Here is a 19,789-nt window from a genome sequence, read left to right as displayed (position 1 = left end):
GCAGATAAATATAAATAGTAGTGCATCAAGTCATAAAATTATAAATAAAACATATGAAAAATAACACATCCCTATTTTGTCTATTGAAAATTATTTAAAAGGTCATTTTAAATACCACCCCAGTGTAATACAACCAACTTTCCCAATTGCATGAAAGTGCAGGCACAGCAATTGCTTCAATAATCGAAGGTTAGACATTTTACCTGATAGCTGATTTCTGTCCACGGAGTCCCTCAAAGGCCAAGGGGAAGCAATTAGAGCCCCAAAGAATAGTATTCTTAACAGATTTATCCGCAAGGATATCACAAATTAATTCCTGATAGGAAATTAATAGTGACTTGCAGAGAATGTTCCTCTGAGAACTTTAATTCATATTTCACCAAAAACTTAACAGGCAAATAAATAAAATAAGACATCTAGTAAGGGAATACAATGAGGTGCAGCTCTTTATGTGAGTGTTTATCAACCTATATAACAGATTAAGAGAGAGATGTGTATTCCAACTCACTTGACTGATAAAGTTTGTACAATAAATAACAAACAGGAAAATCAACCACTTTCCTCTATTCCATTTTTAATTTGCAAATATTGCTGACCCACCTTAGCTTTTGAAATTAACCATGTCTAACAACTTCAGTTATTAAATCACAACAAAAAAATATTTTATTTCTTAGTCACCCCAGTGGGACTACAAAGTGTGCAAATCAGCAAAGTGTGCTAATTAGAAAAAAAAAATCAGCTTCAAGTGGCTTAATGTCTTGTGGTTGGGGTCCTGACAAAGGGATATGGACAAGTATTTTAAAAAATGACCTTTTTTTCAGAATTTAATAAAAAGTATAAATACACAAATTCAAGAAATTTCACAGACCCCAATTACAAAGGTCATATCAACACACCCCAAAATCAAATTGCTCAAAGCCAGTAATGAAGAAAAAAAAATCTTTTTTATTCATCAGTTATAAAATGGGCCTTAAGGGTTTGTTTGTTTGTTTGTTTTTGCATTGTTTTCCAGCTTAATGAGACATAATTGGCATATGACAATATGTAAGTTTAAGATGTTCAATGTTATGATTTGAGACACGTATATATTAGGAAATGTTTACCACAGCAGGGTTAGTTAATGCATCCTTCACCTACATGATAACCATCCTGATTTTGCTGTTGTTGTACTGAGAACATAAAAGCTCTACTCTCACAGCAACGTTCGAGTACACAAGGCAGGGTTGTTAACTATAATCACCAGCTGTCTTCCCAAGTGGCAGCGCCATGTTGCCCTCCCACCAGCTGTCGACGAGAGTTCCTGCTGCTCCCCGTCCTCATCTTTTCACAATGTTTATTTGCCATCTTCATATCTTCTTTGGTGAGGTGTCTATTCAGATCTTTGCTCAATTTTAAAATCTGGTTGCTTGAGTTCTTATTGTTGAGCTTTAAGCATTCTTCAGATTTTTGACTAACAGTTCTTTATCAGGAAATATTTTGCAAATATTGTCTCTGGCTTGTCCTGTCATTTCCTTGCTATTGCCTGAGCGGAGCAAGAGGTGTTGATTTCAATGAAGTCCAGCGAATCTGTTATCTCATCCATGGATTGTGTGGTTTATGTTGCATCAAAAAAGGCCTCACCATACCCAAGATGCTCTAGGTTTCCTGCTGTGTTATCTTCTAGGAGTTTTTTAGTGATTGTGCCCTATATTTAGGTCTCTGATACCTACTGAGTTAGTTTCTGTGGATGTAAGGATATAAGGTCTGTGTCCAAATTCATCTTTTCGCATGTGGCTATCCAGTTGTTCCAGCACCGTTTGTTGACAAGGCCATCTTTGATCCTTTATCTTGCCTTTGCTCCTTTGTCAAAGATCAGTTGACTGTATGTATGTGGGTCAATTAGGCTCTCTATCCTGTTCCATCCATCTAGTTGTCTGCTCTTTCACCACGAGTACACTGCCTTCGTTACTGTAGTTTTATAGTGATTCTGAAAGTTAGCCAGCCTCACTCCTCCAACTTGTTCTTGCCCTTCAACGTTGTGTTGGCTATCCTGTTTTTTTTCACCACTCCACATAAGCTTTAGAATCAGTTTGCCAATATCTACAAAATAACTTGTTGGGATTTTGATATGCATTACATTGATTCTATAGGTCAGTTTGGGAAGAATTGATATCTTAACAATATTGAGTCTTCCTATCCATTAAAGGAAGCATCTTCAAGATATGTTTTAATGTGATACTATTTTAATTACTTCTAAGCCCTTTACACTTCACAGAAGAATATTATTCTCTAAATTCACACACACACACACACACACACACACACACACACACAGAGCCTGAAGTCCTTTAGCTCACAAAAACAATGAAATTATAGGACATCCAAGTTCTTAAGGGAAAAATGTGTTTTAGATTTTTACTTTTAGATAAACAGAGTTTTTAAAAGATTAGCATAGTTTAATCTTTAATTAAATATTGCCTGAAGCTGCACATAATTAGGATAGTATAAAACTAGGGAAAAAAATCACACCAGAATATATTTGATTAGAGCTAAAGCATGTTATTTAACTTCACCAAGTTAAAAACTAGTGCCCATGTTGGTAATAAGAAAAGAAGATCTTACATTTCTGCAAATACCTAGAGATTACAATGTTTTCCTTTGTTATCTGATTTAGTCCTTCTCTGTTTAACTTGAAACAGTGGCCTGCGCTTCTGTCAAAACCAAAATATTCATTTAAGGAAAATAATATTTGAAAATGTTTATCTCTTGCTTCAGACATGCAACATAAAACAGCAAAATGTTAATATTTTTCTTATGGAAAAGAGAAAATTACACCTATCATTTTTTTTCTACGTGAGGTTTTCATAAAAAAATTTGGCATCTTTTTACGTTCTTTATGGAGCAGGGACAGGGATGGCTGGTAGAATAGCAGATCGTACAAAGTCTCGTCAAAACCTTACGCAAACTGAAAGAAGCCACTCGTGTGTTTCCATTTCTGTAACATCCAGAATGGGCGAATCTATGGTACTGAATTAGATCAGCGATTCCCTGAAACTGCGGGGTTGGAGGGACGTGAGAAGTGACTGCCAGAGGACACAGGGTTTCTTTCTGGGCCGATGCAATGTCCTAGGGCTGACTGTGGCGAGAATGGTTGTACAACTGTGAGTGTATTGAAAACCACTGAACTGTACTCTTCAAATGGTTTAATTGGACATTATGTGAAATAAATCTTAGTTGGCGCTAAGTACATGGGAAAAGGAAAGATTATCCTAATGAGAAGAATGGTGGCAAGTATGTCTTCTCCTTTGACGTTACATCTCAAAGAGCTTCTGTTAGGAGCATGCTTAAATAATCTGGAATATCAATGAGCTTTTTTTATTTACCTTTTAATTTGCCTTACTGGTTACCCCTCTCCCCCTTATTTTAGGGAAAATCAAAAAGCTCACTCACTCACTTCTCTTTGTATTTTGTAACTTAACAACATTGAGATTGTGATTCAAAGTGAATTTGAGAATTTCCCAGTCCCTAAACTCTCTCTTTCTATGTTAATATTATAATGGTAGTTAAACTTAAGATTTAAGTTTACTTAAATGCATATGATACTATTCGCTTTTCATGTAAACAAGTTGTTCTTGGAGACAGTCCATCTTACAGAAATCTCACTGACTTGGTGACTTGGAATTTGTGACCGCGTCCTTGCTCTCCCCTAACATATGGCGGTCCTGAAATCTTTGGAGACTGGGGACCAAGCAGTGCAATCTTTTCAGCAACCAAACAGCTGACAAAACCTCTTTTCTTCTTTGGTACTTTGTGCCTTTGTGTGTAAACCATGCAGTATCTTAGAATCAGCAAAAACCTTCTATGTATCGTGGGAAGGGTGGGGGACAGAACAATGGAAAAGAGGCCAAAGTAGGGTCTGATCCTCCAGCAATTTCCCTTCCCTTGTCCTAAGACATTCACTGTCCACCTTCATTAAGTTCATGCCCAAGTATCTACTGACCCCTCCTCACTGAGTCAGGCCCTGGGACATTGAAGGAGCCCCCAAGATCTGTCCTCAAGATCATCACTTCCAGGGGAAGAGATAAAAAGCACACAATGTCCTGAAATAACTGAGGGATGAGTAACTGTGGATGCAGACTGGTCAGTGCCATGCAGAACAGCGCCACCTGGCGGAACTTCACGGGTCAGGCGAAGAGAAGGCGGAGGAATATATGTAAATTCGATTCTATGGAGCCTGAATTTTCTACAATGTGATGAGAAAGCAAATTAAAAATGAAAGTAAATAATTACTTAAAATGAAACAACATTTCACAAGTTTTAGAAAGTTTTAAAATATCAAAGTATCACAAAATCCTGGAATATATAATACAGGTAAATTAATAGCAACAATAATAAATCACTAAAAATTAGATTGTTTTCCAGATTTTTTACCATATACCAACTTCTAATATGACAGTGATGTTGTAATATTATTTTTAAAGAAAGGATGGAGTTTTTCTTCCATAGCAGCTGATCTGTTTTTTTAATGAAATTATGATAAATAAGCCCACAGCATAACATACAGGCTTATCTGCTATTTGGAATATTCACTCTTTGGATTTTGTAACCCACAAATATAGGTTTTTCTAAAAAATTACCTTTCATGTGATTTGATTTAAAACTATGGTACATTATCAAATATATTTCTGAGAGGAAAGAATTCTGGTAAGGTATACATAATAAATCCAAAAATATGTTCCACTGTATACAAACTGTATGTATACTTGGAAAGACCCAAAGTATTTCCACAGCTACTCTGTGTCCAACAAAGTCAGGGCTAGGGTGTTGAAGAGAGAACCAGAAAGGAAAGAGCGGTTTAAACAAATGTGTCTCTGCCATCTTGCTTCTGCAAATGACACCAAAACATATGGTCGTATTCACACCTCGCTAGGTCAGCCGCCAACGTCCAGGAAGCGGCCCACACGAGACAGGGGCCTGCACATTAAACTCCTTCCGCTTCTCTGTAGACCCACCTCTGTTCAGGGGAAGCCACGCTCCTACTCCTCCCAAACTGGACAGGTTTACTTTACAAAAATGCAATCACCAAATACCCAGTACCTTTCTCTTAGCACCATCTTTTTTCTACAATAAATAACAAAATTATTTTCAGTCAATCTCCTAATCAGTATGAAAAGAATACACACACACACACACACACACACACTCACACACACACACATACACACACTTTATCCCTACCTGAAGACATTTTTTCATTGTGATTAGAGAGAGAGGAAGGTGTGGGGGTGATCGAAGAGGAGAGAAAAACATCGATTGGTTGCCTTTTCATATACACCCCAACCAGGGATCAAACCTGCAACCTTTTGGTTTATGGGACAAAGCTCCAACCAACTGAGCCACACTGGCCAAGGCAATAAAGTAGTACTTCATGTCATTTCTGATGTTACTAACTAGGAGTACACACAGCTATTTCTTTGCCAATAATGCACTGACAAAAGAAGAAAAAAATGTTGAGTAGTCTTGGATGGATGGATGGCTGGATATACAGATACATAGACAGACAGACACTCACAATAAAGAACTAACTCTTGTGATTATGGTGGCCGACCACTCCCAAGATCTGCAGCCCAGAAACTGGAAACCCAGGAGAGCCAGGGATGTAAATTCTAATCCCAGTTAAAAGACCTGAGAGCCAGAAAAGCTGCTGAGATAGTTCTAGCTTGAGTACCACAGGCTCAAGACCCAGGAAGAGCTGACTTTTCAGTTCAAGTCCAAAGGAAGATAAAACACGGTGCCCCAGCTGGAAGACAGTGAGGCAGGAGGAACCCCCTCTTCCTTGTGCAAGAGTCAGATTTTTTGTTCTAGTCAGGCTCCAATGGGTGAAATGAGACTCCCCCTGACACACACACTAGAAAGGGCAATCTGCTGTACTCAGTCTACTGATTTGAATATTAATCTCATCTGAAAACACCCTCACAAACAGATGCAGAATAATGTTTGATCAAATATCTGGGCACTTCGTTCATGACCCACTCAAGTGGACACATAAAATTAATGACCACACTGCATAGGGGCTCTCCCTGGATCCTGTCCCCTGACCCCCAGCTTCCATCTGATGCTTCAGAGAAGCAGATCTCAATTTACAAAGCATATCAGAATAATGAGCCTGTAAAAACGCAGTTCTAGGAGAAGCATTCCTAATAGATTAAGTCAAAAATCTCCAAAGAAAGACCTGGACATATGTATTTTAAAAAAATTTATAGGTCCTGGCTGTTGTGGCTCAGTGGGTTGAGCATCGGCCTGCAAACCAAATGGTCGCTGGTTTGATTCCCAGTCAGGGCACAAGCCTGGGTTGCGGGCCAGGTCCCCAGCAGGGGGAGTTCAAGAGACAACCACATATTTATGTTTCTCTCCCTTTCTTTCTCCCTCCCTCCCCCCCTCTAAAAATAAATACATAAAATCTTCTCAAAAATTTGTTTTCAGGTAGATCTAATGGATTATGCTAATTCAGTACAACTGCATTAAAAGATTATTTACCCATGAGTCCTGGGTATTGAAGAAGGACATCGTTATATTAGGTGCTTATTATAGCATTTACACGCCTCTGGAGAATGTGTCCCATCTCTCTAAGGTGGTGCCCCCGAGCTGGTGCTGTTACTGGTCTTCAAAAGGCCTTTTCCTGTCTATCCAGTCAGCAGCTCAGGACAGTGGGGACTTTAATAACTGGAGGGCAGTGTGCACAGGGAGGACGCCTCACAGCGGGCCAGGGAGGCACCGGGAGGCAGCAGGCGGCAGAACCGCGCTCTGCTGGACTGAGACGCAGAGCGCCTCCCTGGGGCCTTCGCGGCGGGCAGTTGGATGATTTGCTGGTGAATGTGAAGGGGTCTCTGGGAGGGAACGCTGAGGGGTGTCCCTAACCCCCACCCCTCACTAGTAAAAGGGAGTTGGAGGGGAAAGGGAAACATCACGTACCTTCCAGGACCCTCCCTTGACATATGTAGGGTATCTCCTATAAGACAAAATCTTTTTCAAAGTGAAGGTATTTGTGTACAAGTTTAGCTACACACAACTCAGATGTCTGACCTCCTTATTTCCCCCAAATGGGAAAGGTACATTGACGTGTCCTTAAGACGAGGCTTCAGTGTCCACACTTAGTACACAATGGGGCCCCACCAAGCCTATGTCTCTTAGGTACTTACTACAAAATTTTATAAAAGAACACTGTACATTGCAAACTACTGGAAACACTGTTATTATCACAAAAATAAGATTTCTTAATAACATCCTTAAAAAGATGCCAGGTAAAAGCCCCATATTTCCAAAGAAGATTAAAAAGGTACATTTCATTTTCCAGCTTGACATTAATTTTTAAATGTTAGCATTATTCTCCACATATGGGAAAGAATCAGTCATTTATTGTTACAGCAAGGTACAAAAATTATTTATAATCATTATCTCTTAGATGCACACATGATTTTCTAGATCATGAGATTTCATAAAAATGATCATTTCAGCACACTTAGAACTCATGATCTAATTCCAAATCAATATTTACAAACTCGTAAAGAAAAAGCATCATAAGTATTAAATTCAGCATGGGAATATCATTTTGAATGTAATCATCTCTACTACTCATTGGCTAGGTTGCATTTTAAATACTTATTAGATTCTAAAATTAAATTCTTATATTTACTCTTCTCTAAATATCAGTGATTTAAGAATTATTCCCTCTAAAGTACACCAGACTTTCAAATACATTTTTTAAAATCTTGGTCTATTGAGCACATCTGTTTCCAACTCTAAAAATCACTAATCTTTCCATCAGCAGTCCCTAGCCAGGCATGTTTTTGCTTGTAACAGTTTCAGCATTCTAAAAGAATTACACTGTATTCAAAATTTTTTGTACAGTAATTGAAGAGCTGCAGTGAAAGCGAAGGTCATTTTCAGAATTTTTGAGAAATGAAGTAAAAAGAATTCATAAGAATTCTGATACAAAGGATGTTGACACAGTTGTTGATTGTAAATCTGCTGCACAGGAACTTTGAATATTTTACACCTTTAATTATCCTAATTATTCTAAAATGGCATTTCTAAATGTACCATAAAAATCTTGTTTTATTATCATCTATTATAAAACAATTAAAGTATATATAAATAATTACATGTGACTAAATATTTTTATGTATTCAGTTTTTAAATGTTTTTTTAAATTTTATAACATTTTATAAAAACAATTTAAATATATGTGCATACCAGACCTCTTTAAAAACAGTCCTAAGAATATCAGGAATTCCTTTTTAGAAAGCGGAAAGGGATATTTTAAAATAATACACATGTAAATAATTCTAGCAATATTTTTCTTTACCTCAGTTTCAATGAACTTTCCATCACCTACAGCAAAACCTTTCTTCATTAACTGTCACTTTCATTCATTGCTCAAACTCCTAGTTCATCTAACTAAAACATACACTCAAAAGTTTAACTAGTTAAACAAAATTTCCACAGAACCACAGAAATTTTGAGGCTATGTATTAATATATTTGTTTTGGCATCAAAATATAAACCAAATTTATCCTGTAAAATACTACATTAGTTTTACTTTTTTCTCATCTTCTCAAATTTTTTCTCAAAGCTTTGTTATGCAACTCAAAATACACATTTTCCTACTTCATGTCCAAAAGAGCATCTTTGAATAGAAAAAAATTAAACATTTTAAAATATACATATCAGTTTGTAAGCCAACTCAAAAACATGACTTTTTCAAAAACAGTTGCTACATAAATGTTAAATTACTTGTATAAAAAGAAGCAGTTAGGAAACTAACATTATCAAGTCTGTACTGCCTACTAGTGGCAACACACAGTAAATACATGTGTCTTTTAAAATTAAAGTCCATTTTTTAAAAAATTAAATTCCTTACCTATTAGCTTTCTCAATTACATTTAGAACCCATTATAGGACAAGGCAAATACGCATCTGAGCACACTCGAAGAATAACATGATTTTTGTGTGTAGGCTATTTTTCCTGTATAAAAGTAATTTACCATCAATGTGCACCAGAGACATTGCGTTCAGTTACCTCCCTGTGAATATAAAGGCTGTGGGTCCGCGTGGAAATGTACGTCTGTGTACATCCAAGGTTTAAGCTAGAAACAAAGCCACCCCGACAGTCTAACATAAATCCATTAAGGGGAAATAAACTGAATCTAGCTTGTTCGTTTTAATTGTTTAATTTACCCCTCATGGAGAAATGTTTTCAAACTAACTTTGTGTGGTTCGCATGGAAATTACTTCCATTATAAAATGTTTCTACTCAGGAGATGCTTGTTAAGAGTATTAGGAGAAGTTCTCCCTTCCTTCAACTCTCAGGGGTCCTCAGGACCACAAAGCAGAGGGTTTCTGACCCCATGCACCGCCATTACCGTGATCACCATGTGCCCTGGCCCTCGGGGTGCCTGTGTCTTGTCCAGAAGTAAGGCAGCCAAGGTTCCCAACCGTTCCATCATGTGAATTAGCCAAACTTAGATTAATAACTCTAAACGTTATTGCTTGCTTCAAACAACCATGAAGCAACATCCATATGGGATGTCATAACCAAAGAGGAATATTGCTTTTTTAACAACTAATGGAGAGTGCTTTAGATTAAGGCACAATTACATAATTGACTTAGTTACTCGGCTTTTTTAGACAGCTGTCGGCTTCCTTCCTTGTGGAGTGTGTGTGTGTGTGTGCGTGCGCATATATCTACATAAACATATACATGGACATGCATCTGCTAATGTTGAGTCATTCAAGAGTATTTAGCTTGTCATGACTTTTGCTCAGTTTTTCTTTTGTAAAGATTTCATTTATTTATTTTTAGAGAGGGGAGAGAGGGAGAGAAACATCAATGTGTGGTTGCCTCTCATATGCCCCCAACTGTGGACCTGGCCCGTAACCCAGGCTTGTGCCCTGACTGGGAATTGAACCAGCAACCCTTTGGTTCTCAAGCCAATGCTCAATCCACTGAGCCACACCAGCCAGGACAGTATTTTTCTTTACTTTGCTCATTATTCTATCCCACAGAGCTGCCTAGCTCAATGATTTAGTGTACAGAATATGTACTGTTAATATTGTTTAATAATGAATATTAAAATTATTGAAATGCCAAGGATTCATGGGGGAGTTTCATTGTTGAAAATGCAAAGGAAAAATATAGAGGCAAGTGGCTGATCTTGAATTACGATAATGCCAAAATGTAAAGAACCTAAACGCTCTTGAGATATACTGCTATTTTCAGACCACTTTATAAAAGGTTAAGATAAAATTATTTAATACAGATGTTGTGATACAATGACACCTTCAGCAGTCCCCTCACGTGTACCCAAAATGAGTAGCTGATTGTGCTGCGTAGTTGATCATAAAAATATGTGTTATTTAGAATTAGGTTTCTTACGGCCTGAGTTGGACAGACTCCCTAGTGACAGACGAGTTCCACTATTCCTCTCGTGGAGAAATCCCACTTTCAACTTCCTTCACCCTGGTCTGGGGGGCCTCCTGCCCCCTGGGCCACCCATGGCCCAGAGGGGACCCTCCATCGCATTTCCTCCTTCAGGTCCTAAGTCTCCTTACCTCGCTTCTATTTTTGAACATTGATTCTTTCAGCTCTTCATACTTCCGTTTCCATAAAGACACAGCAGACTCCAGGCGTCCTATTTCTTTTTCCAGAGAGGAGTGCATTCTAAACAAAGAATTAAAAGCAAAACAGGCTTTCAATTTAAAAAATAATTTTAGGAATGCATTCAAAGTTAAATGTGTTCTTTTCTTAATTTTTATATGATTATTGTAATGACAGAAGACCTTTTTTAGTTTATTAAAAATTCTAAATATTGAATTAAACTTGGTTTAATTTGTTATTCTGTCAATTAGCTTTACAGTCAGTTAAACATATTTTATTTAGCTTTGCCAGTATTGAAATAATTGACTTTCTGCCTGCTTTCTCCTGTATTTTAATTTATTGGAGTTACAGAAGTAGAACATGAAAATGTTTTTCCTCAGGAATTAAAAAAAGTTTAAAAAAAGAAAGTGTGTATAAAAAATATTAACAATCTTTATTAAAGGATATTAATTACATCTCTCTATTGAATCCTATATTGATAAATTTTCTTATTAAAAATAATATTGATAATTTTTATTCATAAATAGAATAGTAAAAACTTGGACTTGAAAACTGGAGAAAAGTTTAGATTTTTAAATTAACAAGTTCAAAATCATACATGTTGAAGAATCAATGCCAGATTTTAACATTATTCTTTTATAAATTAAATTATAATGTTAGCTAAAAGCACACATTAGCATCAAAATAATTTATTATTATTGTAGAATAAATGCCAGTCTTCAAAAAGGGCATCAAAATTACTGGGGTATCTATTCTTCGTAGCATGTTGTAAATTGGGAAAAAAATTTCAATAGATATATTTATTAAACTTTTAAACTTAGTTCCATATAAATATAGATATATTCTAAAGATACAAATATATCTAGATTTTATATCTAGACTTAGCATTATTCTGTTAGTTCATAAAATAAAAATAATGTTGTCAAAGTATATAAAATGAATAACTATTCTCATTCCTTATTTAAAGTAAATTAGTAATACTTAAATATATTTATTCTTCATATATATCTTGAATAAAATAACTCGTGATTGTTAGTGCACTGAAAGAAAATTTTATGTTTTTATTGTGTAGAAAGGTAAAATTTAGACAGAGAAGTGAGAGGACAGGTAATTCATCAAAATTACTGGCAATGTGATACCCGAATATGTTTCATGTGGCCTCATCAAAAATACCCTGCAACTCTGTGCGAAGGAGCATGTGAGCATGAAGGACCCTGCACACAAGTCATACAGCAGAGGGCGCTCTTTAAATCCTTAATTTTCTGGCCTAATCAATTTACTCTGTATTTTGGAAAGATTTTCGTAATTGATTATTTATACAGTTAAATTTAAACTATCATCATACCATTTGAACTACAAGAAGGCAAAGAAAAAAATGTAGTTTTACCCTGGAAATATTGCCTATTTAATGCACAAATTCTTTTAACAAACTAAATTAAGATAAAGCTTAGCAAAAATATAGTATTTTAACATGATAATATAAATTTTTTAAATCAGACTGCTAAAATATGCAATATTTTCAGAATCTAAAAGACAGAGGGAGAGTCAAACTTTTTATGGGAAGCACAGTCATATTTCTATGGAGTCTTTGATCCTTTGGAAACTATCATGATCCCATCATAACTGAGTATTAAATTGGACATCAGACAGGAAGATTAAATAAAATACTCCTCAGGAATGAAAATACCTGAAAATTCCTGGAAATAAGTATTAATCATGTATAAATGGTGTGAAAATTCATTGCAACATATCTAATCAGTATTTCCTGAAAGGCCTGAAAAAATGTTTTTGCCAGACAAAAATAATTAACTTGTACTGACACTTAGATATCCACTTTTCTACTAGTCCAAAATTTAAACCAAGTATTAAACAATGACTAATAAAAATTTGTATAACTATACTCATACTTTTAACCATCAACATCTTTGCCAGTTCCTGACTGCATTCCCAACGATTTATTATTACATCTTTTGGCTCCTTTCATTTTCAGCACCTTCCAGCAAAGAGTCAAAGCCATACACACTTCATTTAATTAGGAAAGAGGTATTTAGAGAATATTGTTAAACCTGGAGACACCTGGGAGGGCAGAGAGCAAGGCGTGGAGATGTCACACAGAGGAGCACAGCTCAGTCCTGTGCCCAGGCTGGTCCTGTGAAGAGGCCACCACACCCATCACCTTCCCCGCCTGTTGCAGGTACACTCTCCTGGTATCAGTTAAGTGACTGATGAGCAAGTGTGTTCATACTTTCCCATTGAAGCAGAAAAGGGATAATAGCAGTTCAAAGACTCTCTAAGAGAATCAGAGAAGGAAATGGGGACCCAGGAAGTTAGAAATAACAAACACAAAGCCACTGAGATCTTTCCATGGGTATCCACTGAGGCCCCCAGAAGGTACAGGTAGCACAGCATGACCTCAGTGCCACCAACTGGAGACACAGGACTGTGTCAATGCGGACCAGAGGCCACTGACTGCTTCCTCAGGAAGTGAGGTCCTCACCAGGAGAGATTCTGGGTACTCGCTTCCTTGGAGCATTAGTATTTACTCTTAAGGTCAGGTGGCCACCTCTGCAGACCTGCTCCCAGGTTGGCCATCTGCACCCTAACTGGAGAGGAGACCCCGGTCAACAAGTACTGGCCTTTTTTTGTAGTCTGTGCAGAAAAATGGACTCTGTCTCATTAGGCGGGCAACTGCTCACACACAACATAGGCAGTGGAGAGTGAAAAAGGGCAAAAGTACGGAAACATTAACTCAAATGAATTAAAGACTTGGACCAAAGACCTGAAGCTATAAAATTTCTGGTAGAAAACATAAGAAGAAAAGCTTCTGGAATTGGTCTTGGCAGTGATTTTCCTAATTCACCACCAAAAGCACACAGGCTTTGGCAAATTCTCAGTTACTGGATAAAGACACAGAAAACTGCACAGTGTTGCGAGTATAAATAATGTGATAAAGTTCAGCATGTTCAATGAGGCGTTCCTTGTCAACGACAACCGGTAGAAATGACTCCCTGTCCTCTTGGCTGATTCCTGTGTTCCCGTCGGGAGAATTTTCCCACCAGCTGGGAACACAGGAAAAGCCATGTTCACATCGTCTCATCTCCAGCCTCCCACTTGCTGAGATTCCAGGAGGAGGAATTTAGAAGATTAGACAGATTTATAGCAACAGGATATGCTATATCCTTGGGAAACATTCTCGTGATGGGAAAAAAAGGCTCGGTGATCGCCTCCTGTGGATTACACGCTCATGATGCTTCAGATACAGCACCCGGGGGATGGCTCCTGAAGGGGGCGAGTGAGAAGACAAAGAGGGATTGAAGGCCTCCGCGCCCCTTATTCTTTGGCCTGTCTAGGGTTTGTATATTGGCCTGGAGAACTGGAGACTTTACTTCTATGGAGGTGGTTAAATTATTCCGGGGAAGTCAAATATATATGCGCATGTCCATGTGTGTGAGGGAGAAAGCAAAGATGCGCACGGGTATCGTTAAGGCTGCACCTGAGGGTATGTATGTCTAGGAAATGCAGTTTCATGTGGCTTTGATTTCACTAGGGTGGCGAAGTAACACAAGTAGGTTTGGGAGAAGTCTATAGCCACTGAAAAGATAAATCCTTCAAGAAATCAAACACAGAGTTTAAAATGTGACTGAGACCCACAGTTTCAGATAATACTGTTAATATGGGCACAGGCCTAAAAATTACTTCCGTTTTATTCCCTTTTCTACTAATGTTGATTGCCTCTATTACAAATTTATAGTAGATGGTAGAACAATCAATATTTATTCTATACAAAGATGCTTGTATTATCACAATCTGTTCATATAATGATGTAGAGACCAAGAATCTAAAAAAAGAAGTTCATGGTATATGAATAAATATTGAAGGATGAATAAGAAACTTCTAGTTGACAGAAAAGGAATGGCAAGTTAAATACAGTATTTGTGAGAGGTTTATGTGCATACTTATCACTATTTCAATCCATTTAAACCATCCTAACTGAAATCATTACATAATTATATTCATATGTGTGTATATATATATACACATATAGATATTAGTTATTCTACTACTCCCAGCTTTTTTTATTCTCTTATTTAGAGTCTTATAGCTAAAGAGATGGAAGAAAATGCTTTCAAATGTGAAGAACTAATTTTAATGTGCATCAAATATTCCACGAATATCCCCTCAGAGAGGAACACAAAAAGCATATAGAGTGATTCAGATCAGTGGTCAGTCTCCCAGACCTTATTTGTGTTGGATCCACATAAGAATTCCGTGAGGAAGACAATGGCAGATTGCGGTTCCCAAAGGTGGCAGCCACAGTGGTCGCATCCTCCATGCTCTTAGTATAACCTGGCTCTGACCTTCCTGCCATCAAGGGTGCCCCTCTTCCTTGAACTCATCAGCCTTTGAGGCTGTCTCCACTAGTAACTATGACAGAAGTGATGCTAAGTGACCTTTGAGACAAAGTCATCAAAACACCATATAGTTCTCTCTGCCCCCAGGCTGTTCATTGCAACCTAACCCTATGCTGTGAGGAAGCCAAGAAGCCATACAGATGGGACAAGCCACCTGCAGGTGTCACACTGTGGCCTGAGATGAGAACTGTGATCAGCCACCACATTTCAGGGAGTGAGGCTTCAGCTGAATTCAGCCCTCAGCCCCTGCGCTGTCCCATCTGATGCCACACGTAGGAAAACCATGCTCCAGATTCATGAACAGACTCACGGGGATGGTTGTTTCAATAGCCGCTGTTTGGGAAGTTTTGTTTCTAAACAATAGAAAACTGGAACAGAAGCATTGCTATCCATAGTTTTGTCCACAGAGGACAAAATCGCATACTATTGGCTAACCAAGTACAATTTAGCTAGAATATATTAGAACGGAGATGAATACCCAGGTCAAGAACCTCAAGTCTAGTGCTCTTTCCTCTACACTGAAGATGGTCGAGTGAGGCACCTTTTTCTGTGATCAATATCTCACAAAATTGTGATTTGTCTGTTGTTAATATATTGCCATTTTGTTGACTCACTGTATAGATAATACACTGCTTATTTTAATCACACACATTAATATTCAAAAACAAATAAGGTGAATCTACCAGAGATGATGTGAACAAGGTTATAATAAAAAATAAAAACTGATAAATTATAAATTACTCTTCAAATTTTTAAAAATGAATGCAGTATGTCATACTCATCTTTAAAATACTAGAACATGATGACTAGTCACGGGTAAAAGACATTATCAAATGGCCCGTTTGCTAGACTTAGCAATTGTAAGAAGTTTGAAAAGCCAACTTGGTTAAGGGAGATCATCATTGTACTGTAAGGGATGACCATCACTGTCATGCTTACTCTCTTTCTTTCCTTGAGATTTTTTGGAACTCATCCAAATGCACCTGCAAAGCTGAAATTTCAGGCACTTCGTTCTCCAGGGGCCGAGTTACCACCGGGTGTCTTAGTCCAGGTACTATGGCCCCACTTGCGGAGCCACCGTTCTTGAATGAGTCAGGACAGTCCAGAGGGAGCTTCATCTCCTCATTTGGTCTTAACGGGTCCAGAACCAAACCTTCTTCCTGAAAGGAAAAAAACATAGAGCAATTATTACTGCTGAATGTTTAAATTTCTTAGTAGAAAAATCATGAAGAATATTCCTATGGTTTTAGAAGGAAATAAATGATACGATTCAGGGTCAAATTCATGTTTTCACTTTTTTAAATCATTCTCAGTTTGGCCAGTGTTAACGGCCAAACTGTAACTTGCATTCTTAATTTGTTTCCTATGTTCTACCTTATTACAATCAAATACATTTCTCGAAAAGTCTGCTTTAACTTTTAGTTTAGGTTTTCTTTTTCTAATCATAGCTAAAAATAGCCCTGCATAAACTTGAACAGCTGTAAAGAGTTATTTAATGAGTTTACGAATTTCTCTTTAAAGTTTATTTTGTCACAAAGCATGCTGAGAGTTTCCAAGTGAAGCCAGCTGATTATCTTTAGGCATCTTTGCCAAGCAGAGTAAAAAGAATTGTCAAGGAACTCTGAATGTTTTAATAGACTTGTGTATCAAACCATATTTTAGATCACTGGTTAAATCTCCAATGGAGTTAAATGGGACACTTTAATATACACGGGCTTCATGGATCAGAGCAGCGCAGCGCCTCAAACGCCTCCATCGTAATTCCAAACCTCCGCCCAACTCATGCTGTGCAGATTTGTCTGTAACTTAAATTTGCCCTGATTTGTGGGTTTACAGTGAGATAAAGCCAAGTTCAAATAAAATCTCAATTAATATCCAAATTTAAATAAAAATCTTTTTTTTGTTTACATGGTTTTATGTATAAATTTATAAAGTGTACATATACGCACACAAAGACTTATAAAATATATGTTTTGAAATTATAAAAGTGGAAAAGCACACAGTAGAAAATTTGGAAATATCAGTAAAAACAAGTATTGTTAATATACATTTTTCATATATACACATATATATCATCCCTTGTATATATTTTGTGTTAAATGCTATTAATAGAAGGGTTCTTTTTTTTTGTTTCTCTGTATCTAATGTAAATCTCATAATTACAATTGCTCACTAACAATCTAAAATTCTTGACCTCTGTATTTTGTTTCTGCTGTTACATACGTATATTTAAATATTTGCAACTCTCCTGCTTCTTTAAAATATAGGCTCTTCTCATAAGCTCCTCTCTTCTCTAGTTACTAGTTTATCTTGCTTCAAATAAAATCATAATAATACTTCATTTTTAGTATTTATTTTAAAAATAGTACATGAATGTCAGTTTATTAGTATGACTCATCTCTTCATTTTCTCAAAAATTAATGGTTATTATGTATATTATTTTGAGGAACAATAAAATAAAACATGTGTTGTTCTCCTTGGAACATACCAAGTAAGACATTTATAGATGAGTATGTTCAGTTTTAGCAAAAAAACTGATCAAAATAAAAACAACTAATTGAAACTTCTTCAATAGCCAAAACTTATTTCACTACCACAAGAAATTTTAAATAATTCCTTTTTTTCTAAATAAACAAACTTGTAATACATACCAACTATGTACGTGGTTTTGACACTGATGATACAAAGATATTCCAGATAAAATCCCAAGATACAGAGAATTTCTCAGCAAAATATATGCGAAGAGAATCTTTTACATTCTCAAATGTGGTGTCTATCACTTACAGATATAAATAATTTGTACATTCAGAGTAATTTATGTGGCCTATATTTCCTCATCTCCATCACTACCTTAAAATACATGCATTAATACAGTGGAATTTTGAGACTACATAACATTTTCCCAAAGATGTACACAACAAGACTAACAGCTTAGCTTGTCACTTTTTTTTTTTAACGTAATACAAACCTGGAGGAATTAATAAGCCTAATTGGAATGTTGGGATCTTTTTTAATTTTTTATTTATAATGAAATTTATGTTCTATCTTCCATAACTTACATATATCGTGGAAAGGCTTACATTTTTAGATGGAATTACGCAAGAACAGTTTTATGTTTTTAGAACTGGCATTACAAAGAAAGGGATAATAAGATAAACTGATACTACGAAAAGAAATAACATGAATTCCTAAAGTATGTCCTATGGGTTGTTAATAGTAATTACCAGGGGGGAAGAGTGGTTCGTGAATAAATAAGTGTATGAACTGCTAGATTAGGTAAAGTTTATTAAACTGTTAATTTCATGCAGAATTTTTAGCAACTTCAAGAGTGTAAATATACCAAGAAATTCTAAGAGTGAGCAGTGAGAATTCCCTAAAGGAATTTGCCTGTGGGGCCCATTTTACAGAAATGAATTGTGAGACCCAAGTGCCAAACCTTGAGAAAGGTCCAGACTACTGTATGGATAATTCATATTATTGATGTAGCAAAGATACATGGAGAGATAGCTCTCGAAATATTGTTTTTCACAGTAAAAAAAAATGCTGGATACATTTTTTTAAGAAAACTTGTAAGATTATGGACTAATACGGGTTGAATTGTGTCTCCTCAAAATTTATAGGCAGAAGTCCTAAGCCCTAGTACTTCAAAATGGGACTGTATTCAGAGGCAGGGTCTTTTCCAAGGTGCTTATGCTAAAGTGAGGTGATTAAGGTGGGTCCGATGAGGGTCCTCCTTTAGGAAGAGAAATCTTGGACACAGGCCTGTACAGAAAAGAGACCACGTAAAGACACAGGGAGGAGACAGCCACCTCTAAGCCAAAGAGAGAGGCCCCGCAATACACCAGCCCAGCTGACATCTTGATGTCAGACTTCTGGTCTCTAGAGCTTTCTGTTGCAGTAGCCACCCAGTCTGCGGTACTTAGCGATGGCCACCAAACCCAGTCCCTGCCATATAAGGCATTGTAACAGGCCTATTATGGCTGGATTCCTCTTTGCCTTTTTTGGTTTTTTTGTTTGTTTGTTTTTTCTTTTTTCTTTTTTTCTCTTACCATACTACCGGTGTTCTCCTTTGGCAGAAATTCTCCTTTTACCAAACACTCCCTGGTGGACTTGCACGTTGGCAAGCCAATCCGAAATTGGTCCCTTTGTACGCAGGACACTTCTATGAAACTAGGGCGCGTCTGGTGCTGGGTGGCGCGCGCGTCCGACGCCTCCTTCGGGTGCGGCGAGCTTTGTCGCTTCTTCAGGGCGCTCAGTTCCTTCACAGTCATCTCCAGCTTCATGCGCAGCTGCCGCCCTTCCTCCCGGGCGCTGTTCCTCTCGGCGCGCACTTTGCTCCACTTCTCCCTCCAGTTGGCGGTACAGTCCGACCACCACCGCATGGTCTTCTCCATCTGAGCGGCCCTGGCCTTGGCCTCTTCCAGTTCCCGCAGGCGGAGCTCCTCACAAATGTCCCACTCGCCCGGGTGGCCTGAGGGAGCCCAGAAGTGGGGGGCGGCAGGAGGCTGGGGACCCCTGAGGGGCAAGCAGGAATCGCAGGTGCCCCGGGGTGCCGAGGCAGGTGCCACCATGTCCCTAGGTGGTGTAACCGATGATGGCTGCATCCGGAAGATTTGTGTTTCCTCGATTAACCGATAAATGGAATCTAAATTCATATTTACCTTCTCAGGCCTAAGAAGAGACAAAAAAAAAAAATTAACTTTGAATTTCCATTGCAGTTACAAAAACAAGACTTACATTT

At 37.4% G+C, this 19,789-nt stretch overlaps 1 protein-coding gene across 2 annotated transcripts in view; it reads right to left on the bottom strand.

Moving 5' to 3' along the window:
- Window positions 1-19,789, bottom strand: part of CCDC102B (coiled-coil domain containing 102B) — a 144,675-nt gene that overhangs the window by 94,423 nt on the left and 30,463 nt on the right. For both annotated transcript variants that reach the window (XM_054583777.1, XM_054583778.1), the window contains exons 2-4: window positions 19,098-19,719; window positions 15,988-16,208; window positions 10,591-10,699 (exon numbers count right to left, since the gene is read on the bottom strand). In XM_054583777.1, coding sequence (XP_054439752.1) covers window positions 10,591-10,699; window positions 15,988-16,208; window positions 19,098-19,703 — 936 coding nt within the window. In that variant the 5' untranslated portion in view covers window positions 19,704-19,719. The remainder of the gene's footprint in view (window positions 1-10,590; window positions 10,700-15,987; window positions 16,209-19,097; window positions 19,720-19,789) is intronic.

Source organism: Pteronotus mesoamericanus, unplaced genomic scaffold (assembly GCF_021234165.1).
Source record: "Pteronotus mesoamericanus isolate MK-2021 breed Mesoamerican mustached bat unplaced genomic scaffold, CSHL_Meso_final contig_74, whole genome shotgun sequence".
Taxonomy (NCBI): domain Eukaryota; kingdom Metazoa; phylum Chordata; class Mammalia; order Chiroptera; family Mormoopidae; genus Pteronotus; species Pteronotus mesoamericanus.
The sequence above is the reverse complement of the archived record's forward strand: the minus strand, read 5'-3'. Positions and strand labels throughout refer to the sequence as shown.